Genomic DNA, 23,430 nt, shown 5'->3' on the forward strand with positions numbered 1-23,430 from the left:
ATTCTAATATATAAGACCTAACCCGAGACCCGAAGATATACTCTAGAGAGCTTATAATTTAAAGAATATTATCCTATTTAAAAAATACGCGTTAAGAAAGAAAGAAGGGTTTAATATAAGTTATAAATAATTACTTATTTAAAGAGATAATTAATATATTAGAACACGTAGTTCTTTAGTATATTCTTATATATATATTAGAGATTATAGAATATATTAGTAGGAATCCCTATAGCACTTACTTTATAACCGTAGTAGACCGATATAGTAAACCTAGTAAAATATTCGTAGGATTTCCAAGATCTTAAATAAACCGTATATTCTTAAGATGTCGATAGCGCATCGTAGGAGGTTTGGAATTTACATAGCGGAAGTGAGGCGGAATTGTGTTAGATGCGGTGAGACATAGACGTCACGGACACTATAGCACGTGCGCCTTCAAACGGTTACTCAAAACGGTTGGAAAGATGACAGGAACGAGGCTGGACKGCTGGAGATGATTCTGAATGTTCATACGACGCATCAATCCAAAGCACTTGCCTTTCTTCCGCATTTCTTTCAACCATCCAGCATTGATCGCACTCTGCCGCAACATCGCCGACTCGCTCAGGACAGCGAGACAACATGACTTGTGTACGACTTCTTTCACGGCTGATCGGCAGCATATTCCAGGCTGACAGCTTTTGCAGGGCGGTATTCTACTCGGCATCATCGCCATCTTCGTACACCCTCCCCWTCTTCCTCCCCGTCGCCGCCGACTAACAACCCACAGTTTCCACCTGCACCAGTGATAGTTCGACGAGGCTGCGGCGCCGAAGTCATCATCTGCATCGGCCTTCTCTTCCTTGGTTGGATCCCCGGCATCGTCTACGCCTGGTACATCATCCTCACATACCCAAGCCTCCGACAGCGACGTCGGCAAAGAAGACGGAGCATTCTGGTCGAGCCCAGAGAGGAGATCGTGTACGCGGGACCTGTGAGGAGGAGCGGCGATTCGAGACGGAGAAGTGGTGGAATACCGTATCACGGGTATGAAGGTACGATGCAGCCTTATCATCGGGAGGCAGGGTGGAGAGATGCGGGCGGGCAGACGGGGTATTATCCGCCGCCGCTGAGCGAAGGCAGAGGGAGGAAGCGTTGAGGCGGCGTGAGCATTTCTGGGAGAATCTGAGGCGTTGTGGGAATACAGGGCGTTGGAGCGCAAACAGATATGTTGGTTAATATTTAGGAGCGAGAGCGGAGAATGGAGGAGCAAGCATGCCAAGGATTTTCAATGGTCTGTGCTTTGGATGGCAGCAGAGCCATTGACTTGGTACAAATCTGATCGATACGATTGAAGTGCGTAAAAAGCAGTCATTGCATACCACGGACTTGGAAGTGATCTAGCTTGCACGTCATTCATCGTGAATGAATGCGCTCTTGCCGAGAGACTGGCTTTCTACATCAAACTGGCCATTGAACACTGCATGACAAGATTGGCAGGACTTCATCCATCTACCGGGACGTTTTCAATCTCGAGGTTGGCCATTCCAAGCACATACAGACGTTGATTCTGTCCTACAGGGCATCATTCTCTTACTCATTATCCTTGATATCAATCACCGTCTCCTTGAACCGCCTGGCAGGAGTTTTCCTCCCGAATAGAATATCCAACTCTCGATAACTTCTGCCCTTCATCTCCGGTAAGCCCACATGTGCTGCCACAAAACATACCATCGCAGTCCCAGCCCAGACAAATGCAGATTTCCCTGCTAGATTCCAGCCCGTGGGATTCAACAAACGACTCGCAAGATAGATCATCGGAATCTCTGTTATGTAGTACGCTGCTCTGCCAACTCCGGTCGATAGCGCGCGAAGTCGCACAGAAGAGGTCTCCGCGATGATGGAGTAGGAGATTGGTCCGAGAGACCCTGTATAGACGAATGTAATCAAGACGGCCCCGATGGCCTGTGCATAGCTCGTGGCGGTGTTTTGAGGAACAGAGGCCGAAGCTCCGATCAGGATGAGGAAGATTGTGTTGATCAGACAGCCTGCTAAGAAGATTTTTCGGCGGTCGAAGCGGGCTCCGAGTGGGATTGAGAGGAGGGTGGCGATGAATCCCAGAGAGGAATTGATGAGTCCTAGTTGGAAGGAGAAATTGGTCTGGAAATGTGGAGTCAGCTGGAGATCATTTGTCGTAGGATCGGCGGGTTCTACTCACGCTCAGTCCAGCTTGTTCGAAGAAGAAGACGGCCTGGGTGGTGATCATATTCCCAGCGAAATTGTGCGAGGCGTACACCAAAGAAATGATGACTGTGCGTCGAAGATCGACACCTTTGAAAAGGTCAAGAATGGGTGGATCGCCAATCTCATGGACTTCGATCTCGATCGTCCTCTCCATCATTGCCAACGTCTCACTGGCTTCTTGGTCAAGATCGTGGCCCAGACGTTTGATAGACCGCAGTGCTTCTTCACTGCGGCCGTGACGGATTAGCCAGTAGGGAGACTCTGGGGCGAAGAAGAGGACAGCCAGGAGTGGAACCGGAAACATCCACTGGAGGGCCATTGCAAGTCGCCAGCTCCATTGATCATCGCGTTGATTGTTTGCATAGCAGACTGCACCAGCAATAATGCCGCCAAGAGACCAGCATGTCTGTATTGTCGAGGCACATGCAGCTCGCAATTTGAGCGGGACTATCTCGCTTACGTAGGCGGGAGAGTTGGCAATGAAGAATCCCCAGGGTATACCTTCGAATGCTTGGCTGATGACCAGAACCTCCAAGGAATCGGCCTGGACATCCCGTCAATATGGTATGGGCGAGGCTGCAATGTCACTTACGAAGAACGATATGAAGATTGCCGCATTCATCGTAAACACCGCAAGGAGAGTCGTCCATCGATATCCGAGTTTGTTGGTGACTGGTCCGGCTAGAAGAGCTCCGACAAAAGCACYGCATTGACCGGCTTGGTGGAGAGAAGACTGCCATTTCGTCTCAATGGCGTATCGCATGACACCTTCGGCGTTGAGCCCTATCTCTACACCGTACCGCTTTTGAAAGTATGGAAGAGCGACGATTTTACCAGTTAGGTACGAACAGTAGGACTCCATGACCTGTTGTTGAAGATTTTAGCTTCGCTGCAGTGGGTGTCATTTGCGAGGCGCGAGACTTACGATGGTAAAAGTCATCATGGCTGCCCAGAAGCATACTTTGCGATGTTTCTTGGCCGCATGCTAGTAGAGGATTCGTTGTGATCAGCCATTGCCTYTCCTGTCGGAGCGATACTTCCATCGACTCACCCATAAGCTCTGCTCGTGCTCTCTATTCTCTGCTATGCAAGCTCCCGAAAGTAATTCTGGGTCAGCTACGACCTCCAGGTGGGTAACATTGGACTTCTCGATGTGCTGAGCAGCAGAATCGTACTTTGCCGTCATGATGGTCAATCGGTCAGCTTGACGAAGGGTCGATCTGAGACATGGCAATTCTTCCAGCTCAGCATCAGCGGTATGAGCATTCCTTTAATACTGCTGGCGACGAGTAATGGCTCCGGGCATCACACTTTCTTCTGAGGTGGGGGTCTCGTAGGAGGATATTCCCGACATCCGTAGCTCATGGATGAGTTTGTGGGTATGCATTGGATCTTGCCACATCGCTGAGAAGCTTGTTCGTCGATCTGCCCCGTGCGACTCTTTGACATGCCCGATTGGCTCTGAATACTCGCTCAGCCCATAGCATGATTTTGCTTCTTCAAAGTTTTGGGGGACCAAATTGACTTGGTATGCTGAAGTCGGTGTACCTTCTTCGCTCATCTTTCGTTGTATTGGCATGCCGCGATTCATTCATTGACTCTCATCTTCTTTGCAGCATTGAAAGCAAACCAGACCGCCCTTCTCTCGCTTTCTTCGAAGTCGGGTAGTAGCACCTGCGAAAGAGTTAGGGAGATTGAAATAGCTCGATCCCTGGGTCTCGGGGCTCGGATGAGAATCCTGCAGGATTCTTGGTCTACGATATCCTTGAATCCTTGCATGTTCGGCTCCACTTGCCGTGAAGATAGAAGTTAATGATTTCCTACCTCGAACAAGCGCGCTGCATAGCGCTGGCTTAATTTTGCTTGGCTTGCAGGTCGTCTTCACCGACCTGTCGGATGTAAACGTAGTCTTCAAGGAAAGCTTGCGTCGATCTATGTGGTCGTTGTAATAGAATGTGGGGTGTTTCGAAGATGATTGGGGTACCCTGTATAGCAGAATGCGATTGCTGTGAAAGCAATAAAGCACAATTCTGAAATTTGTAATCGGTCTACATTTTTGTTCATCAGATGCCAGACCGATTGAGGGATTTTTTCAACCAGTCAGTATTCTCGCGAGACCCTGTAGTATCACCCCGCGACTCGCTGTAGTGGCTTTGACTGTTACCATTCATCTTCGATTGATAAGATCGGGACGGTACAGTGGCCAAAATGACATCAACTGAGCTCAGCCTATGGTGGTGAGGGCACTCAGTCGATTTGAGTTGCAAAACTTGTCCATGTTCCGATCATTGAAGATTTGAGCAGATTATCCGCCCACTAAGCCTTTCATTGCATTGTTTTCGATCCTGCCCAGGAAATCATCGGATTGATCGATGTTCGGGAGAGTGGCGCTTCAACATTCTCGCGGAGGAGAAAGAAGTGTCCGTGCTGCGGCATCTTCGCTTGAGACGTCGCATCGAGTGCCAGTCCTCGTGCTCGTGGAGAAACGGTCTCATGTCAACACATTGCTTTCGCATGCGCATCTACCACGTATGCTTCATCTCTTTCAATTTCACTCCATCGCTCTTATCCTTGATCAATGGACAGCTGCGAATATCCCGGAGTAGGCGCGTGGTCCTTCTGGCATCACATCGGCTGCATCTAAAAATGCTGGAGACCCTGTTCAAGACAGGTCGAAACTCCCTTCCACAAATCCTGACACCAGACATGGTGGTCTCAGTCATTCCGCCGACGAGGGGCTGGAGAGCTATACACACTCTCGACCAGACCTGGAGCAACAGAGATCCGACGAGGTGCTTGCCTACTCCTTGACCATACCCTTGAGGTTCAGAAGCGTGCGGACTTTGGTTTCGTCAGAGGCCACTTTGCTGTAAGTGCTTGCTTTGGGACAACCTTCTTGCTGTCGGGACTCCTTTGTTGCTGATCCCCGCAAGACATGCCACCATGAGTATCGACAAAGCAGCTCGGAATGGTAGCTGAGATCGACTATGTCGCCAGCGTTGTTGTCTGTCAAATGCCCGCTTGTGATCGAGCAAACCCGCGGCGACTCTGCTTCATTCGCATCCTTTCGTTTAGCTTGCTGAAGCAGACCGAGCTCACGCATACATCTTCAACGCAAGTGTTGTGCGATCATGCACATCGACACGAAGCGGTACTCCCTCCGCCTGGGATCACGACGAGGGCATGAGCGGGCCATCCAACAAGTGGGAAAATTCCCATACAACAGCAAAAGGTACGTTTCTCCATCCACTTTCTATCTTGCCACGCTGTAAACCGACGAACGCCTTCAGATGATGGCAATGATCTAGCCGGGCTGTCTGGCCTGGAAAGTGATGGCGAAACTCTGAATTCTTGTGGAAGTTCACAGGTAGAAGCAAGTGGTATGCTTCGTCTTCCCGTGCCAGTATGTGGCCTCGATGACCGACCATCCGTCTTAGACAAGGGCAACGACGAGGGCAATTTGCCACTGCTGCAGACCCAATGCGGCAAGCGTATCTTGGCTGCCCAGCTCAAGCATTATCCAGAGGGATTCCAGTTCGCAGCATCCCATCCCGGCAGTACCGCGTGGAATGTGGTCTTGCTATCTCCACCGCGTCTTGTTGCCGTTCGGGGTCATGATGGTGTTTGGTATCGTCGCGAGCGCAGCGAAGCCGTTGACGGGCCAGCTCCGTATGGAGTCGAGTGGTATCGGAGATACCAGCAGAAATCCAGACTCCCGGCATGGCTCTTCAGCCAGGCATTCTTCTGCAAGGAAGTCGGTAAAGGTGATTCATTGCCCGGAGGGATCGACCCGTACTACCTGCAGACGAGTTATCCGGAGCCGCCACAGTTCCCTAGACTCAAGAGAGGTACTACAGAGGGCTCCATCTGCCTCGGTCCAACTGAGCAGCTTCGTTTGACGCGCCATTTCCCATCTACGGCCGCGCTTGAGCATCCTCGCGAGGTCGTTGTTCGATTCCATGGATACATCACCATACCAGATGAGACATTGCATCCCTTGCCAGGCCTGGCGGACGATGAAGTGGAATGGGTGACGGTAGAAGATGATCCCGTAGCCAACAATGCGTCATACATCATCTTGTTGCCAGAGAGGGCTCCCGACGTCCTCCCGCCGCCCGCCGCCCGCCAAGACATATCAGGAAGCAAACAAACACACTCGGATTCAAAAACTTCATCTCAAGCGAGCAAGAAACGAAGTTCATCGACCGTTCATCAACATACAGCTAAACGCATATTATCCAACAGCAGAAGCAAAATGTCTGCACCAACATTCCCCCTCACTGCTCTTCCGCGCGCCGACAGCGTGGTCGGCGTCAAGAGACCTCGCTCAGAATCCTCAGAGTCAGTCAAACAAGAGGATTCCTCGGACGATGGCCAAGCGCAGCAGGGCGTCCCGGAAGACGAGCACATCTCCGTCGAAGAAGCGCACAACTTCCTCTCCCTCGAACCACTAGCAGACGCGCTGAAGCAGACGGTCGAGGCAGGTATTCCGTCCGCTGGCGTCAAACGCGAGGAGATTAAGCTCGATCAAGAAGCATTCAGAGAGATGCCTCACCTCCACGCGCCCGCTACGAAGGGCACCTGGTATTTCAGTAACCCTGACATCGCCCAAGCAGCAGTCGACTGTTTCGCTGACCAGATCGGCTTCGATACGGAGGGCATCGAACATCCTACCGCCGCGCACATCTTCCGCATTCGCGAATCAACACAGTACTACCTCAACATAGGTTTGCTGCAGCAGCATCTTCCCGGCAACTGGGACTATCATGATCCAACACTCGACATCGACCTTAGCTTTGTCGGTGACGAAGAAGATGATGGAGTTGAAGCAGCTGCAAGCTGGATCATAAACACCGACGAGCTCCCACCAAAGGCCTGTGACTTCGGCACTGATCAGTATTCGAACATCAAGCACGCGCCTTGGAACAACGGCACTAACGACCAGCGCGGCCTTTTCGGCCAGACCAATTACAGCACTCGGAAGATTAACGGCGAAATCATCACCCTCGACCGCGCCGTCGCTATTCCCAACAAGGAGTTCCAGTGTCACAAGTCGTGGATCCACAGGGGTCGCTGGCAAATGTACGCTCCCGATATCGACTGGAATGACAAGAAGTCCCTCGATAGCCTAAACAAGTGGCGGAATCAGACGCTCGAGCGTGACGGCTGGCCACTTCTCCGCCAGAAGGTGCGGAAGATATATGACGCTGAGCAGCGTACTTGGCTGTTCAAGCACATTGCCTTGTCGGATGGAAACACCCCACGAGAGGGTTACACGGAGTTGGCGAGGAAATTCAATGAGCATTTCGAGTTGACTGGGGAGGATGTGAGAGGTCGTGCGGGAATAGCAACGCTTTGTAAGAGATTGTGTCAGGAGTTCAAGGAGAATGATGGGAAGGAGAAGCCAGTTGCGCTGCAGAGGGGGAATAAAAAGAGGGCTAGGGTTACGGCTGGGGAGGGTGAGGAATCGGAGAGTGAGAGCGTGGAGGCGAGTGAGAGCGAGGAGGAGAGCGAGGTGGAGAGCGAGGACGATCCGTTGATGGAGCAGTTGGTGGAGGAGTTGTTGGGTAAGGAGGATTCTGGGGAAGAATTGGATGAAGCTGCGTTGGATCAAATTCTGGAGATGTTTGGTTGATGGGTAGATTTCTATTAAACTCGTGGGAATGGTTGAATTGCGGCCGGACTGGAAAAGGGGTTGGACTATGCCCAGGTTCCGGCAGTGTTGATAGGTTGAGCTGCAGAATCGAAGGTTTTTTGATCACGTTTGTCGTTTCGGCGGCCTTCTCGGCTGTAGCGTGGGAGACTCTGCTTGTGCAGAGGAATCTAGCTAGATGGCGAAGAAAATATCGTGGAAAGAGACACGTGAAGAGAGAGAAGCGTGGAGAGCGACCTCTGGGAAAGAAGGACAGACTCTGTAGAGCCCGGTAGGCGAATTGCGAGGACGAGTAGTCGTATGGTGCTGAAGTGGGTTGGCTCGTGGAGCGAGCAGGATAATATGACCGCAAATATACTCCGGCGGATACGAGCTTCCTTGTTTTCGACAGTGAGCTGTGTCAAGTAGGAGTGAGGTCATGATATAGACTTCAGCGTCGATGGCGAGAGGTAGATAAATAACACCTGGATCATTGATTGAAGAGACATGGTCCTCCCCGAGCTCCAATCGCGACTACCTTCCGCAAAGTCTCCCGTCTTGTCATTCTCTACTCGCTGTTGCCATTCTCTCCTCGCTGTTTCCTCATTCCTGGACGTCATCGTTCGCAGCCCACCTCGAAATCGACACTTACATGTATTTCCATTGCTACACAACCTTATGAGCAGAGCCGATGCGAAGGCTCCACAGCTGACAAGGCGGAGACATTTTCTGTCTGCAATAGCAGCCGGGTCATTTTGCATTTGGCTTCCTCACCTTCCGTCCCGGCATCGAGACTGCATCATCGGACGAATCATTGCCGCCATTCTTCTCATACGCTACTTGCATTCAAGAAGCAACTCTCTGCGCTGGTGCTTTCGTTCCCATCAAACCCACTTTACAAGCTGGAATGGTTGTCGTCACCGAGGAAAGCACATCCAACGGAGTGATCTCCACCTCCGTCAAACAGCCAAATGCCATAACGAAGGTGCTAGAATACACGGAGCATCTGTCGACCGGCGGCGGGCTGGAGAGAGCATCAATGGAGATCTATTCCCGAGACAAATTCAACCAAAGTAACCTCACGGCTGCGCAACAGATGGTGAACAAGCTGACAGCAACTCCGAATGCACATAAAACAGAGTGGATCTTGTATGCGACCTTCTTTGGCTTTATGATGGGACTTGCTATCCCCCTGATCTTCGTGATGGCATACCGCGAAGATTGGAGCCGGTTCTGGGCGTGTTGGCCACGCGGGAAGGCAAAAGATGCAAAATCGGACGATCCGTTCGAAACAATGCATGATCAAGGCAGTGCGCAGAGATGCCAGCACCAGCGACCAGGCATTCGCCGAGATGAAGTACCGCAAGAGACTGCGGGAACTCGTGCTCAAGAAGGGTGCTGGGGACTCTCGATTGGATTCCCGAAAAAGATCCAATTTCATCCATTCTCTACCGTTTGAGATGTGACAAGCATCGCTGGATAGGTGACCGATCTGGCTTTTCTTAGCATGATCCACGCCACAAGGCTCCGCAGGATGGAGGATCGATTTCCGCATATGGATCGCGGAGTCTCTGCCGGAAAGCGTGGCTTGAAGACGACGCAGTGGAACTTTGTTGTCCGAGACGCAGGGGTGAAAAAGGTCTTGCCAGTCAACCATGAGATGGTGAGCAGGCGAAGAGATGTGCGTTGCTGGGATGGAAAGTTGCCGGTCAAGGAGAAGAGGGGAGACGATGCCTTTGTCGGAGATTGACCTGACGCCGAGACGACTGTGGTATGGCATGGCTTGGCACGCGTGTAGAGATGAACAGAAGAACACCACAAATTACTCTTAGTCATTCACCGAACTTTCATACTCCCTCCTCACTAAAGGTGTTGGACCACGTGCGTTTGTCTACCGCAACATCACAACACTTCGCACTGGCTAGACAGCGCTCATTCCGTTCAACTCGATGCCTAGATAGCTCGTCGATATTGTGCGCTCGAAAATATCAAGGCAAATGACTAATGGCGATACTGGGACGGTATGTAATCTCTTAGAAGTTCTTTCTGAGAAAAGTGGCCTTGTCGCTGACCTCTGGCCGGTAGTCCTCGTGCGATGAATGCCTATCTCCCCACTCTCCCGGCTATTCATCATCATCTCCTTTATGGGTCTCTCGCTCTCGAGGACACTGAAGCAGCATCTTTCCGGTGAAACAACATTGGCCTCTTATTTGTCTTATTCACCCATACAGCTATGGGACCCTCTCGCAATCCTCTATTCTCTGAGAGAATGGTGTCAATGAGTTTCCTCTTCTTTGGCTCACCTGTCGAGCTGAAACTGTCGTAATCCATGACAGACCTAGCGTCCCACTCATCTATATCTGGTCGTCTGGTCCATTCTACTTGCTCGGCGATCAGTGTATCCACCAGATCCGGTAAGTCCTGGCACCACTGGATGGTCGCTGGCCTGATAATCTCTGCTCGTGCTCGACCTCCTCCTCGGGATCGTCCGCGCTCACATCTGGAAACATGGAAGACATGTCGTCATCGCGAAAGTCCGCTCCGACCTCCTGGCCTTCTGCCTTGATAGACCGGCATCGCTCTTCTGCCTCTATGAGATTTCGAGTTACCTTCTGTCCAATCAAATAGCTGACGAGCTCAAATTTGAGCATGTCAGCAGGTCCTGATCTCCCATCCGCTATACGTTGCTGCATCAGCCGAGCTCCGGAGTCCAGCACCGCTTCCTTGGTGTTGAAGTCTTCCTGGGCTCTTTTGCGCTGTTCTTCTCGGTCTTGGAAGTCCCAGAACGCCCACCTCGCCCGCGCTTTGGCCAATCTCTCGCCACTCAACTGCTTAGGAATCACTGAGTCGTCATCTTCAACCGAGGCAGGACTGGTAGGACGCCTCTCCACTAGTTCAAGTCTCTCGTGTTCAGGCTCTTCTTCTGCTACGGGGGCGTCGCTCAATGTGTCGTCACCAAACGCAAGACGATATCTGTGTCTAAGCTCCGCGTCCATTTGCTGCTCCACAGGCTCATCGGGTGCGGGGATCAATTTTGATTGCTGTAGCACTGGATTGATATGGTCCATCAGAGCTTGAAAGYGCTGAATGACTCGCCGTTGTGTAGACTGGAGCCTCAACTCGATTCTCCTTCCATCTCCATCTAGTTGGCTGAGTTTACCAGCTGCCAGCATGGCTGTACGCTCGCTTGAACGATGTTCGCCAATGCCTTCCATTGCTCTGCACATGTCGTCCTGGGCCTACCTATCCATGGAGTCGAAGAACTCCCGCATCCGAACCAGACCCGCCTGATCAGCCAGTCCCGAAAGTTCTCTGCGATATTCTCTGTCCCCAAGACCGCTACTCCTGAGAACGCTTACCAAAGCTTCGTCGGGTAAAATGATAAGTCTTTGCTGTCCACTGATGGTGATTTCAGCGAACTTTGATTCACCAGTCGTGTAGTTTGGATTCTCATTATTGTCGAATTGGAACGGCTGTACCTCCACGTCCGTAGGGTCCTGAGATGCTTGAGTCAGGGGGAGTGTTGAAAGAGACTCTACACACCTCACTGTTCACAAAGGGAACATGGCCCAAACCGGAGTCTAATAGGGACAAAGGAGGGCGTAGTTATAACTACCCTGAGTTGGACCTTCAGTCCAACTCACCCTTTACAATATACACCTTCTACCCCCTATACACAGTTCAACACATTGCCATCGACTGGAGCTGGTTCTGCCGAAGGCTGATTCAGTCCAGGGTAATTGGTCCATATACGAGCCGCGAGCCTACGTAGGATATCCATTTAGATGGGATTGATGATCCTCGACGTGAAAGGTGAAGACTATGGTTTCGATATCGCATCTGAGCTCGATGTCTCATATTAGCTGCTCAGTTTGCTCTGCAGACAAAGAAGGAGGCTTGCGTGCATGTTCTTTGTCAAGCACGCATTGGGAAATTATCACGTGATGCTCGGAGGTTATGAGAGAAGATATTCATTCGTCATCATATGCATGAGTTTAGTCAACAACATCCTCCATTCGACTGCAAAACTTCTACACAGCACCCGCCGTTCCTGAAGCCGCGCATTCGTAGGACAGACCGCGCACAGTGGCCTGACTTTTCTTAGGGCAATCCCGCTAAGGTAATGCACAAGTTTGTGCTCTGGCTAAAAGTATGGAAGCTTACCTGGTGATCCCTCTAGTGCCTTGTTTTCTTCTTGGCTTGCAACGCGCGGATTCACCGGCCGTGCCACACTGGACGACACCCCTATCTTGGCAGGGGTAACGTCCCATCGCGCGTCTACTCGACTCCTCGAGGACGGCTTGGGTGGTGATACTGCCAGCATTACCCGCCTACAGGTTCCCGAGCGCGTAAGGGCTTGAACAAACCCTTGACAACTCCGCGACCCAAAGTCAGCCTAACGCCATACAAATAACAGTTCCCGAGAATGGTGGCTCTTTTTGTTCAGAAGACTCCCGAAGATGCACAAATTGATACAGGCCAACGATCTCAGTCCAGAACTTTGAAAATACTCGCAATTTCTGACGTAGCACCGCTCCAGGTGCTGGCGTCCGCAGCTCCGTCCGGGATGTTCAAACCTCCTGGTAGCTTGCCCGGACTGTATTTGACCACCAAATCGGAATCGCGAAAAGTTGGCAAGGCTATCCAAAAGCTCGAGAGCCACTGGGAGGCCCGCGCAGGATCGGAAATGCATGGACCGAACCAGGAACGGAAGCGTTCTGAATGCGTGACGGGTGGCGCCGAGATCGACATCACGCGGGAGGATCTAACAGCGTCTTCGAAGAAGTTGTGCGGCAGCGCTGGCCTCGAATCGACAAGTCAAGCCTCTGGACCGGTTCAYGAGTCTCTTAAAGGTGCACTGACCGCCTTGCCGCCACGCGATTCGGAATCTACGGATGCATCCTTGATTCTTGACAACGAGCGGCTGCGGGAGGAGAACATCGAGTTGAGGCGGCAAAATAACCTGTCATTCTACCGTAACAAAGCGCTGGCATCACAGTTGAGCGTAGTCCAGGGCCAGCGCGAAGCGATGGACATAGGCAGCAAGCAAACTCCTCATGCTACACGTCCCTGCACTGCCACGCAAGAGAAGCCCGACTCTTGCCAAGATTACACTAATCCAAACTTCTTAACCACACAAACAACGTCCGCCTCAGTACTGGCCCACAGTCTCGAGGTCTTTGCGCTTGCTAGCAGTCGTGGCATCAGATCAGTGATTCCTGAGACGATTGTTGTCAGCCAAAAGCCTACCTACTTGCTCAATCACCCGTACGAGCCCTCCGAATTTTTCCTCGGAGAGATTCTCTGGGCTCCGAATTGCAGTCCCGCGCTCAACCCCAATGCAGAAGCATCTACAGATCCAAAGTATGGCGACTTTGCCGGATTCACAGTGCCAGGCTGCATAAGGCTTGGTATCGTGGTGCGAATAAATAGCKAGGAGAACTATCTCGTTGTCTGGATCTGGAGCGCCGGAGGTCATGGACCAAATGTAACGAACAAGAAACGCAAGGCAGTTTTTCGTGTCGTCCCACAAGCCGACTTCGAGGAACATCGCGGTGCAATTGGTCACAAAAACGAAGCACTCGTAGCAATCGCCCACGAAGGACAGCCGAATATCATGCAGGGAAGTTATGCGGATATCAGCGACTTTTCTCCCATCAGCTRCCGGTTGAAAATAAAGAGGGCCGGCATGCTCGCCGCGCACGATGTACGGCGGTTCCTGGAGGCATTCGATCAGTTCATTGCACCTCCACACGTTGAAGAAGAAGCTTTTGTAACGATCTGAAGTAGGCTCTCCAACCCGAGGTCTCGAAAGTGCTAAACTGAGTCTATATGCAGTGTTGAAGGAGTAAGCATGGCTCGATGATGCCTTTGTCGAGGCGATCTTGCGCGTACACAACAAGGCTTGCATGGTAGTCTTGTGTAGAAACCATATACTTACGCTGAGGTAGATTCAGTGCGGAAGGGGATGGCCAGTAGGACACTTGGAATGGGGAAGGCTTTGACTTTGCCAGACCATCAGGCTTTGTACGCGACACGCTAGCCTGTAAATCCCAACATATCACCATCAATCATTCCGCAGCAGCTGCCTCAATTTCGAACTCATGTGTATAGACTCGACATGAGTGTTGCAATGCTTTTTCTGGGTTGAAAAAGTTTGGGCTTCATCGGACGAATAACCATCGGTGKAGATYKSKGKSGYCGMMKYWKMWTYMMWWRMMAWCTCGAACCCTCATCCTTTCAGCCCCTCATTCCTCAGTCTCATCTWCTCTCACAGTCCTCTGCATTTCAGCACCTTCCCCTCCACCACCAGCACCCCTCGCCACACCCATCGCAGGCCAATCCTTACAAATATCAATCCCTTCCCTCGGCCAGAAGATCTCCAAAGCACAATAAATCAGATAGTCCACCACGACGACAATCACAAACAATTTCCCTGCCCAAACTCCACATCCATAATATCGTTTCAATCGATCCATCAAACTTCGACTGCGGTCTTTATCGAGGGGTGCTCCATAACCTTCCCACTCTCCAAACTCTCCAATCTCGTCGAGTGCCGAGCTTGCTTCGTTTCGTTCGCCGGTTATGAGATCGTAGACTCGTTCAGTTCGACGGGCAACATCTGCCCATGAATACATATTCTTGACCAGGCCGTGGAACTTGTCTCGACCGCCTCCTCTCCCTGTTCGAAGGACGGAGATCGCGGATCCGACTCCGCGGACCACGTCGGAGACTTCGGGTAGGACAAAGACTGTCATGTTTCCTGGTAACACTTCTGGCACTCCTCCCACGCGAGTGGCGACGACCATCAACCCGCAGGATGCTGCTTCTACGAGGACTGTTCCAAAAGCTTCTGTTAGGGAGGTGGAGAGGAGAAGGTGCCCGCGGACCATGATATCACGGACTTCTTCATGGCGAACGCTGCCTAGGAGATTGACTCGCGGTGCTCCAGAGGCCGTGAGGATAAGATTTTGCGGGAGCGAGTCGAGAGTTTGTTCTAGATCTATCGCTTTCGGCCCGGATCCGGCGATGATAAAGTTCAACTGTGGGTGGTTTGCCAGTAGGAGAGGCAGAGCGGAGATGAGCAAGTCTGTGCCTTTGTTGTAGAAGAGGCGGGATATTACGATTATCGTTATTGGGTCTGAGGGTCCGATTGGTAAAGAGGGGTTTGGGGGAAGGGGAAGGTTGTGGCCCGAGGTGGTGAACTTGGAAGGTCGTTCCAGAGACGGGTTGAAGGGACGAAAGTTGGATGGAACTGTGATGACGTTAGCGAGGTGAGCCTTGATTTGATCCAGGACGACTCACCGACTGCGTTGGGTATGACAGATACCGCCAGAGGATTGAGACTTGCTCGAAGGGTCGTATTCTCTTTGCTGGGATACAATTAGCCATGAAGATGATAGAGAGGATGAGAGGATCTTACCAAGTATGGCTCACACAAATGACATGATCCACGTCACTTAGGCTGAATTTCAAAAGCTTGTTGGCAATGATACTTGATGCATCGCTGAAGCCAAATAAGCTGTGATCTGTGAAGACGGTGTGCAGAGACATGGTCCTCGCATGTAAGATCCCCTCATGACACAGATTTGACAAGGAGGCATGCCCGTGCACGATTTGAATCTTCTCCCGGATGAAGATTTGGCGAAGGATGGGAAAAGAGGAGAAGACGGTGGGAAAGGTGGTGCTGCGGTATACGACCCAATGGGGAAGATGGTATACTTTCAGTCGGTTGGTCAAATATCGAACGCCGGTTCTTGAAGGAGAGTCATAGGCGTGTGTGATGATGATGACGTTGTGCCCGCGATCGATGAGTTTCTACAGATGAAACATTAGAGGATGAATTGATACTGTCAAGTTGAGACGGACCGAAGAAAGTTGGTAGATGTGCGATTCGACTCCACCAGGCTGAGGATAGAAAAAGTCCGAGACCATTCTTGAAGATGGTCAGCTCCATGTTGAAGAAGAGGGCACGAGACTCACGCGATATTGTACGGCATCTTGTGGAAGTGATGGCACGGATCGGCCGGCTCGGGAGGAAAGTGAATGTTATCGTGGCTCAAGTGTGGACATCTCCTCCATCATTTCTCATCTCAGCGATGTCTCAAAGATTTCTCCGAATATGTATCCTTTCAATGTCGGTGCTTGAGCGCGAGAGAGATGCGGAGGACGTGTCTCCAATGCCAAGCTTTACATCCCGTCGGCCCGCTTCCCCGATCGCCGACGCCGACTTGCCGATCTCTTTGAGATTCACAAGTTGGGAACTTTTTTCTGGAGCTTTCGTCAACAACCCGGCCCGGCAAGATGGCGAGTCTCTACAAACGGTATATCCCGCCGAAGTCCGCAGCTCCACTTTCGACAGCAGTATCACAGCCATTTGTCCCGGTGGAACCCCCGAAACGAAAGCGGGAACGAAGCGAAGAGGAAATCGCAGAGCGCAAAGCCAAGAAAGCGAAGAAGAAGGGCGTTCCTGTTGAGGATGTCACCAAGCCTGTGGCGAAGGATACCAAAGCCACTGTCGAGGCAATAAAACCGCCACCCACGAAGCCTGAGCCGAAACAAGCGCCGGAAGTAGTCGTGGTGGAAGATGACAAGCCCGAAGTCCTGGAACCGGGAATGGTACCCTTGCCAGATGTGGAAGCAGTAGAAGAGGCAGCTGCGACGGGCGACTTCAGCCACGTGAGGAATAAGAAGAAGCGGCACAAGTTGGAAAAAGAGGCGAGGAAAGCGAGGAAGGCCGCGGGGAAAGATGGGGRGGACGATGAGGTGGACGTGAACAGAGATGCGGTGGAGCATGCTCGAAAGGAGAGTGCTGAGGACAGTGAGATGACAGGGATGGGAGTAGGCGAGGCCGTAGTTGAGCAGGAGGATGAGAGTCACGCAGAAGTGGTGGAAGAGCCGGCGGAGGTCAAGGTCAAAACGAAAAAGGCGAAGAAGAAGGATGTCGTGGAAGATGTCATCCAAGAAATTTCGGGACAGTCCAACGACGCGACCGAACCTCAGTCAAAAAAGAGACGACATAAGCTGGAAGCTGTCTTGAAGGAATCCTCACCGGAGGTGGAAGCGAAAGATACGAGAGACGACGACGATGACGGCGACTCGCACCTCCGCAAGCACGGCGCCATCCTCAACAACTACCAGAAAGCCTCAAAACGCTCCCAAGCTCAGCAATCTCAAGCCAAAGACGAGCTAGAACCAGAAAAGGTGCCCATCCAACCCATCGTTCAGGATTTGGAAATGCCCGACGCCGATCTTCCTCCCGAAAACGATGAACTTGATGAAGCAGAAGAATACTCGTCGAATCTCCCAACCTGGCTGGCTCAACCGATCGTCATCTCCGCCGACAGCAAAGCAACCTTTGCCTCACTCAATTTACCTCAAAAGACTMTGGCTCACCTCTCAGCGCTCAAGTTCGAGGATGCACTACCTGTCCAACAAGCTCTCCTACCCATCCTCCTCCCGCCAGGAACTCCTGGATCCACCTATTTGCCCGGAACAGAGATGATTCTGCCAGATTTAGCTGTCAGCGCCGCCACTGGAAGCGGAAAGACATTGGCGTACCTCTTGCCAATCATCGAGAGCCTGAAGCTGAACGCTGCAAGGGGAAAGTTGACTGCGTTGGTCATTGTTCCCACGAGAGAACTGGTACTGCAGGTCGCAGCCGTCGCGGAGAGTCTTTCCAAAGGGAGTGGATTGAAGGTTGGACTGGCCACTGGTACTGCCAAATTTGCGGACGAACAGCGAAAACTCATGGGGAATTCCTACCGCTATGCGCCAAGATCGTCTGCTGGAGAAAGTACTGAAGAAGTGATTCATACCTCTGAAAGCATCAACCAAGACTTCCTGGCTTGCCCTCCTAACCACAAAGTTGAGTACTCTTCGGCGCTGGACATTTTGGTCGCTACCCCGGGAAGATTGTTGGAGCATTTGGAACACACCAAAGGTTTCAACCTCGTGCACCTCCAGTGGTTCGTCCTCGATGAAGCTGATAAGCTGCTGGATCATCAGTCTGCGGGAGAGATCTCGAGTCTCTTGCAGCACATCTCTCGTCCGAGATCGATTGACGAGCAGGATGCACGTGAGAAATTCCTACGCCAGCAATTAGAATGGGATGAACGGGAGGAAAGGAGGGTGAGGAAGGTGTTGTTGAGTGCGACTATGACGAGGGATGTCCAGCGTCTGGTGGGACTGGGATTGAGGTTCCCCAAATTAATCGCTGTGCAGCAGGAAGTTGAGGAGAGGAAGAGTGGTTTCGAAGTTCCCGAAGGGTTGAGGGAGTATGTGGTACCAGTTGGAGATGGCAGTGAGAAGCCGCTCGTTGCGTTGGAGTGGTTGCGGACTAGGGTCTTCGGAGAGGAGGAGGATGATAGTTCTGACGATTCTGATTCTGACTCCGATGACTCCGACGACTCGAATGGAAGTGAGAGTGAAGACGACTCCGCCTCCTCGTCCACTGTAGACCATGAAGTCCTACACAAGAGAAAGACTCCACCACCAACTGTGCTGGTCTTTACAGGCACCTCGGAATCTGCATCCCGGTTGGCGCATCTCCTTCGTGCTTTGAAACCTTCGTGGGACAAACACATTTCCCTCCTTACAAAAACATCGAAGACTCCCCGCTTCTCCTCCACTTCCGGCCCGATGGTGGTAATCTCCACAGACCGGGCAGCTCGTGGATTGGACTCCCTTTCCGGTCGTCCGATTTCCCATGTTCTACAATATGACATCCCGACATCTCTTACGGGCTATGTACATCGTGTGGGAAGGACGGCAAGGAATGGAAGGGAAGGGGAGGGTTGGACTTTGTATGCGAGGACTGAGGCTGGGTGGTTTTTGAAGGCTGTTGGGGTTGAAAAGGGTGGCGATGGAGAGGGCGTTAAGAGGAAGCTGTTAGTTGAGAGGGTTAAGATGAGGATGGAGGACGAGGAGATTAGAGGGAGGTATGCGGAGGTGCTTGGAGAGATGAAGGGTGAGGTTCTTGGTGGCGGTAGACCGAAAGCTCAAGGCGAGTGAGGATCTGACGTGATGGCTTGTGGGTTTATATACTAGGCCTAATGTTTCCGAGCTGAGTTGCAGAGTTGCCCAAAGCTTTCAACATGAGATATTCCCGGCAAGAGCAGCGCTCTCGGCTTCGCTCATCTCATGACAGCCCGCTTTGATAGTAGTAGCGGTCCTAGCAGCTCTGTGTGGTGAGCAAGGCCTTGAGACGGTATGAGGTTGTCCTTCCTCACCCCCTTTTCGGAGGCTTCTCCTTTGACATGCCTTCTCGCCCGTGTATATCACAAGTCCGCTGCTTGGTACGTCGCATCGAATCCTTCTTGTGTTACTCCTACTGCTTCGCAGGTAGCTTCCTCTCCTGTAAACATGAAGGTCCTGGAGGGAAGCCTCTCAACACTATCTCTCACAGTTTGGCTACCGACGCCGTAATGCACAAATCTCCGTTTCCTCCAGTCACAGAGGCTATTTCGAGAGATCAATCTCTAAATCAGAGCGAGAGTACTTGAGAACTCACGATCTATTAAAGCATCGTCATGTTGAGAATGATGCTGATTTCGACCATTTTGAATAATTTTGTCACCCATTCTCCGTTTCGGGTATACAGACCTGTCGATATAAGGGTGCTTCAGTAAAAATAGCTCTCGTCAGACTCAAAGAGAGCTGCGTGCTCCGGCTTCAGTCTTTTGTCCCAGCTAATAACGTCGTTGAGCATTCAGTGAGTCCTGATGGAAACCTCATCACTGAAAAATCCTCATATCCACAAGTCTGCGAGTATAATTGCATTCCATGCTATCACCTCCCTTCTTTTGTATATACTCGCAAGCCATCGGCTTCGTGGAACAGTGTCTTGCTTCTCTTCTGCGTACGAGCCCAATGGTCTACTGCTGCGTCACGTAATCCTTTATTGTAATCCGCCACCTCGTCTATCCTTTTCCGCTTCTTTCCGGTCTCCTGCACGCTTCCACTGTCAAAATCGCGAAGTGAGCCGGCATTGTCTGTCCAATCATCACAGTCGGGTACAAAGGTAAAGCTTTCCTGATCCGCGAGGATGCCGTCTATCAGATCGGGTAGAGTTTCACACCTTTTTGCAGACGTTAGCATGCCATGTGTCAGATCTGCATCCATCGCTTCACTTACCATGCAATAATCGCCGGAGCGTTTCGATTCTTTTGTCGCTCATCTTGGAATCCATCGCTGATACGGAATCCATCCTGGCTGGTGCCCGGGAAGACGGATGAGAGATCATCATCGTAAGTGATGTCCAACCCAATGTCCTGACATTTCCTCTTCGTGGCTTGGAACTCAGCTTCTGCGATTATGAGTTCTCGAGTCAGGACCTGCCCTGCTTGATAGGCTCGAAGATCCGTGTCTTTCTTTACGACAGCGTTGGTGTTTTCTTCTCCGGCATCGAGACGCTGCTGTATGGCCATTTCTCGCTGCAAGCTGCGTCGGTCCTCGAATCGATCCTGTGCTCTCCTGAGCCTATATTTGGCATGGTGGTATGCGTCTTCTGCGAGACTGCGCGGTGATTGAACGGGGCCAGCATCAACTGCTTCATCTAATGTCTCTTCTTGGGTCTGCTGTTCGGTACTTCCAGCTGTCCACTCGCGCCGCACGGGGAAACCATCTCCCCTGCCACGATCTCCCGGATGATTATAGTCTGGTATTATCCCCGAGACAATGCTCAGGTCCTCCCCATCCCCAGGGACGCGGGATACCCGCTCGAACATGGGCTCTTGTATGACGAGGTCTGCATCGTTTCCAAAGTCAGAGCGGATGAGGCTTGCCGCATCGAGTGATGGGAAGATCAGCAGACAGAGGGCAATAAATTGGTTCAATCCAGACTTTCTGTTCGTAGCGACCTCCTTCGCAGTATTTTCCTCGTCGCGCCTAAGCCATGCTAGCCTCGTCTCTAACTGGCGAAATCTCCTGGCTGCAAAGTCCATTTCATCCTTGCGCCCCGAATTCATTCCATCCTCGAGCTGTAAATCCTCCTGCGCAGTCTGAAGGATTACGTCAAGTCTTTCTTGCTCCTGGCGAGCATAATCGCGAAATTGTTGTCGCTTGTTAATGCGACCGACGAGCCTTGTGGATTCATCGTAGTATTTTATGTACACCTCGGCACTGTCCCTTAGCGACTCGGTCACATTCTTGTCCAATAAAAAGATAGGTGTATCCATTCCGTCGAGCTTGAGGGAGAATATTCCTGGCGCCTGGTCGGAATACCTCGCTGCTTTGGGATTCGTAAAGCTGTATACCTCGAAGTTCTGCTGTACGCCTATCCGCTGTACGTGGGGCGGATAGAAATTCGAGATTAGTCGAGCTCGCACCCTCGAAAGCCATGAAATTCGCACTTCGGCCATGTTATGGTGATATTTTGTGCTCCTCCTAATGGTGTGGTTCATGAGATAGAAACACTGGGTGTCTTGATTTTCAGATTTCATTGTCTTTAGTTTGCTGTGACGAATGCAGTAATCGCAAAATTTTCCATTGTCATAATTTATTTCTTGATGAACAATGAGCAGAATGAGCTCACGTGACGCTGTGGAGCCCCACTTTTTGGTAAGTGAATGAGAATTTGCGTTTCGGTTCGCGCTAGTCGTGTGGGACAAGAGATAATCATCCACGCCCAGACTCAGAACACTCTCCGAATCCGATTCAACGACACTACATGCAGCATCGCGGGATTAGTCAACGTCACACCTGGAAGCACTTTTCGAGGCAAGGAGGGGTGATTCTTGCTGACCTCGCGTGGTCCACCATGACGGCCAAACTCTCGGATGATAGTGAAGACTTACTTGATTCGTGTGCCATCTCCGCGGCCATCTCCTTGCCCGATGACGAAGCAGCACCCCCGCGCGCAACTCGCGCTGCATCTACAAAACCTGTAAGTTTCGTACAGCAAAAACAGCTCGCGCACGACCCTGTTGTGGGTAGAATCCAGACTCTACACACAGTCTAAGATCAGGAGCAGCGCATTCCACTTCCTGTGCGCGCATTCCACTGACCGGAGCAAAACAGGGCGTTGTACGGCATAGAAGCGAGCCCGATATTGGAGACAACGTCAACGGTGGCATAATCGATGGTCGCGGGTCAATCTTGAATGATAGCTCTGAGAGAGAGCGCGCGGCGCAATGCGTTAGCCAGAGCAGCTCTTTAGTGACGGCTCGAGACGACAACACCGCTTCTCCTCGCGATGATGCGTCCGTTCGCACTATACCCGTAGACCTGCCCGGTGGAACGAATCGCTGCGCGAAGCACGGAGCCGAAGAATCCAATGACTTCCAAATTGCCAAGAAGGTTCGTGCCGCTACGAGAATGCAGCACCCATTGCCACCAAGACCGAGCAGTCCTGAACCGAGTACGCCAACTATCTCTCAATCCTTCTGGAACACTCATGACAACGCGCACGCCTTACCAGCCAAGCCCGAGCAACGTACTCTTCCACCTCTTGATCTTCCTCTGAAGCCACCTCGCTCCGCTTCATTATTCTCTCAAGATAGTGGAAATCGCTATAGGTACCGTGGTAGCTCGAACAACGAATTGCCATACGGGGAGCGCAGGCACGACTCCAGAATGAGATATAATGCACGACAGAAAGCATCCTCGTATATTTCAGTACAATCAGGATCCTCTTCGCACTTCAGTCCAAGCCATTACGATTCTCCCTCAACATGTAACGGCTTCTTCTCGGTCATAGGCAGCGTAGCTTCTTATCTTCGTCCTGACACAAATCACCATGTGCCATCCGCAGCAGCAGAGCAGGCTGCGAGGAACGGGAGACACGGCATCAACACTACTGGACGTGCCGATCCACCAAATCGACCAGAGCACTTTCGAACGGGTGACCTCGTTAAAGCCAACTTCTGCGAGTTCGCTTTGAACCCAAATGCCGACCCAAAGACTGACTCCAAGTATACTCAGACGCCTCGAGAGATAGTGCAAGCGGGAGAAAGACTTTTCGTGGCCATCCGAATCCGGACTACGGGGGTTGAGTGCGTTCCAATTCAGAGTGCTGACGGGAAAGGCCCACACAAGCCACAAGACACGCATGTTTTCCGTTTGATCGATGAGTTTCCGGACGACTATAGATCGAACGACGGAAACGCTCCAGCGCGTGTCAGAATGTTCGACCGACCGCCGATTAAACAAGGAAGCAACATCCACACTGAGGATGCCAGGATTATCAAGTACGAGGCAGTGGCTACCGTGGTTGGGGCCGTGCGATACAAAGATACGTGCCGGATACTAGCGGCAATGAACATCAGAACTGATAATCGCGAAGTGCGGTGGCAATATCAAAGTGGCTGGAATGGAGTGTAATCGCTCAGTCTGTAGAACGGCGACGGGTGGTGGCAATATGGATGTCTTTGGAAAGCCCTGTGAGAATTGTGATCTCTGCACGTAAAGTCGATGTCCTTGTGATGCTGACTTTTTGCCACGAGATCGTTCATAGTCGTTGAAGCAGCACTGTTGAAGTCTCTCCAGCAAAGTGTTGGGCATAGACTTACTTCCACCCATAGTTCATCCATGTAATAGTTTGATGCATTGCTCTGCCAGCTGGTTAATTTAGA

General features: G+C 51.5%; 10 protein-coding genes; 6 read left to right on the forward strand and 4 right to left on the reverse strand.

Annotated features, from left to right (window-relative positions):
* Nucleotides 1-624: 624 nt before the first annotated feature.
* RCC_09433 (uncharacterized protein) lies at nt 625-1,141 on the forward strand (the record flags this gene model as incomplete). XM_023774675.1 has 3 exons in its annotated part: nt 625-633; nt 690-722; nt 773-1,141. 3 exons carry the CDS (start codon nt 625-627, stop codon nt 1,139-1,141), a joined length of 411 nt encoding a protein of 136 aa, XP_023630443.1.
* A 434-nt stretch (nt 1,142-1,575) lies between these two features.
* Nucleotides 1,576-3,412, reverse strand: RCC_09434 (related to alpha-glucoside transport protein; the record flags this gene model as incomplete). XM_023774676.1 has 5 exons in its annotated part: nt 1,576-2,142; nt 2,201-2,770; nt 2,819-3,091; nt 3,152-3,211; nt 3,278-3,412. 5 exons carry the CDS (start codon nt 3,410-3,412, stop codon nt 1,576-1,578), a joined length of 1,605 nt encoding a protein of 534 aa, XP_023630444.1.
* Nucleotides 3,413-5,608: 2,196 nt separating this feature from the next.
* On the forward strand, nt 5,609-7,861 carry RCC_09435 (uncharacterized protein; the record flags this gene model as incomplete). Its single annotated transcript, XM_023774677.1, has 1 exon — nt 5,609-7,861. The coding sequence occupies one exon, from the start codon at nt 5,609-5,611 to the stop codon at nt 7,859-7,861; it is 2,253 nt and encodes a 750-aa protein (XP_023630445.1).
* A 904-nt stretch (nt 7,862-8,765) lies between these two features.
* Nucleotides 8,766-9,317, forward strand: RCC_09436 (uncharacterized protein; the record flags this gene model as incomplete). Its single annotated transcript, XM_023774678.1, has 1 exon — nt 8,766-9,317. The coding sequence occupies one exon, from the start codon at nt 8,766-8,768 to the stop codon at nt 9,315-9,317; it is 552 nt and encodes a 183-aa protein (XP_023630446.1).
* Nucleotides 9,318-10,251: 934 nt separating this feature from the next.
* Nucleotides 10,252-11,031, reverse strand: RCC_09437 (uncharacterized protein; the record flags this gene model as incomplete). Its single annotated transcript, XM_023774679.1, has 1 exon — nt 10,252-11,031. The coding sequence occupies one exon, from the start codon at nt 11,029-11,031 to the stop codon at nt 10,252-10,254; it is 780 nt and encodes a 259-aa protein (XP_023630447.1).
* Nucleotides 11,032-12,425: 1,394 nt separating this feature from the next.
* Nucleotides 12,426-13,643, forward strand: RCC_09438 (uncharacterized protein; the record flags this gene model as incomplete). Its single annotated transcript, XM_023774680.1, has 1 exon — nt 12,426-13,643. One exon carries the CDS (start codon nt 12,426-12,428, stop codon nt 13,641-13,643), a length of 1,218 nt encoding a protein of 405 aa, XP_023630448.1.
* A 463-nt stretch (nt 13,644-14,106) lies between these two features.
* On the reverse strand, nt 14,107-15,858 carry RCC_09439 (probable phosphatidylinositol N-acetylglucosaminyltransferase GPI3 subunit; the record flags this gene model as incomplete). XM_023774681.1 has 5 exons in its annotated part: nt 14,107-15,113; nt 15,164-15,231; nt 15,282-15,676; nt 15,728-15,794; nt 15,842-15,858. The coding sequence occupies 5 exons, from the start codon at nt 15,856-15,858 to the stop codon at nt 14,107-14,109; spliced, it is 1,554 nt and encodes a 517-aa protein (XP_023630449.1).
* Nucleotides 15,859-16,162: 304 nt separating this feature from the next.
* On the forward strand, nt 16,163-18,871 carry RCC_09440 (uncharacterized protein; the record flags this gene model as incomplete). The annotated part of the gene is made up of 1 exon (XM_023774682.1): nt 16,163-18,871. The coding sequence occupies one exon, from the start codon at nt 16,163-16,165 to the stop codon at nt 18,869-18,871; it is 2,709 nt and encodes a 902-aa protein (XP_023630450.1).
* Nucleotides 18,872-19,648: 777 nt separating this feature from the next.
* On the reverse strand, nt 19,649-21,219 carry RCC_09441 (uncharacterized protein; the record flags this gene model as incomplete). XM_023774683.1 has 2 exons in its annotated part: nt 19,649-19,937; nt 19,994-21,219. The coding sequence occupies 2 exons, from the start codon at nt 21,217-21,219 to the stop codon at nt 19,649-19,651; spliced, it is 1,515 nt and encodes a 504-aa protein (XP_023630451.1).
* Nucleotides 21,220-21,617: 398 nt separating this feature from the next.
* On the forward strand, nt 21,618-23,179 carry RCC_09442 (uncharacterized protein; the record flags this gene model as incomplete). XM_023774684.1 has 2 exons in its annotated part: nt 21,618-21,743; nt 21,878-23,179. The coding sequence occupies 2 exons, from the start codon at nt 21,618-21,620 to the stop codon at nt 23,177-23,179; spliced, it is 1,428 nt and encodes a 475-aa protein (XP_023630452.1).
* Between the last annotated feature and the right edge of the window lie 251 nt (nt 23,180-23,430).

Source organism: Ramularia collo-cygni, assembly GCF_900074925.1.
Source record: "Ramularia collo-cygni strain URUG2 genome assembly, contig: RCC_scaffold18, whole genome shotgun sequence".
Lineage (NCBI taxonomy): Eukaryota > Fungi > Ascomycota > Dothideomycetes > Mycosphaerellales > Mycosphaerellaceae > Ramularia > Ramularia collo-cygni.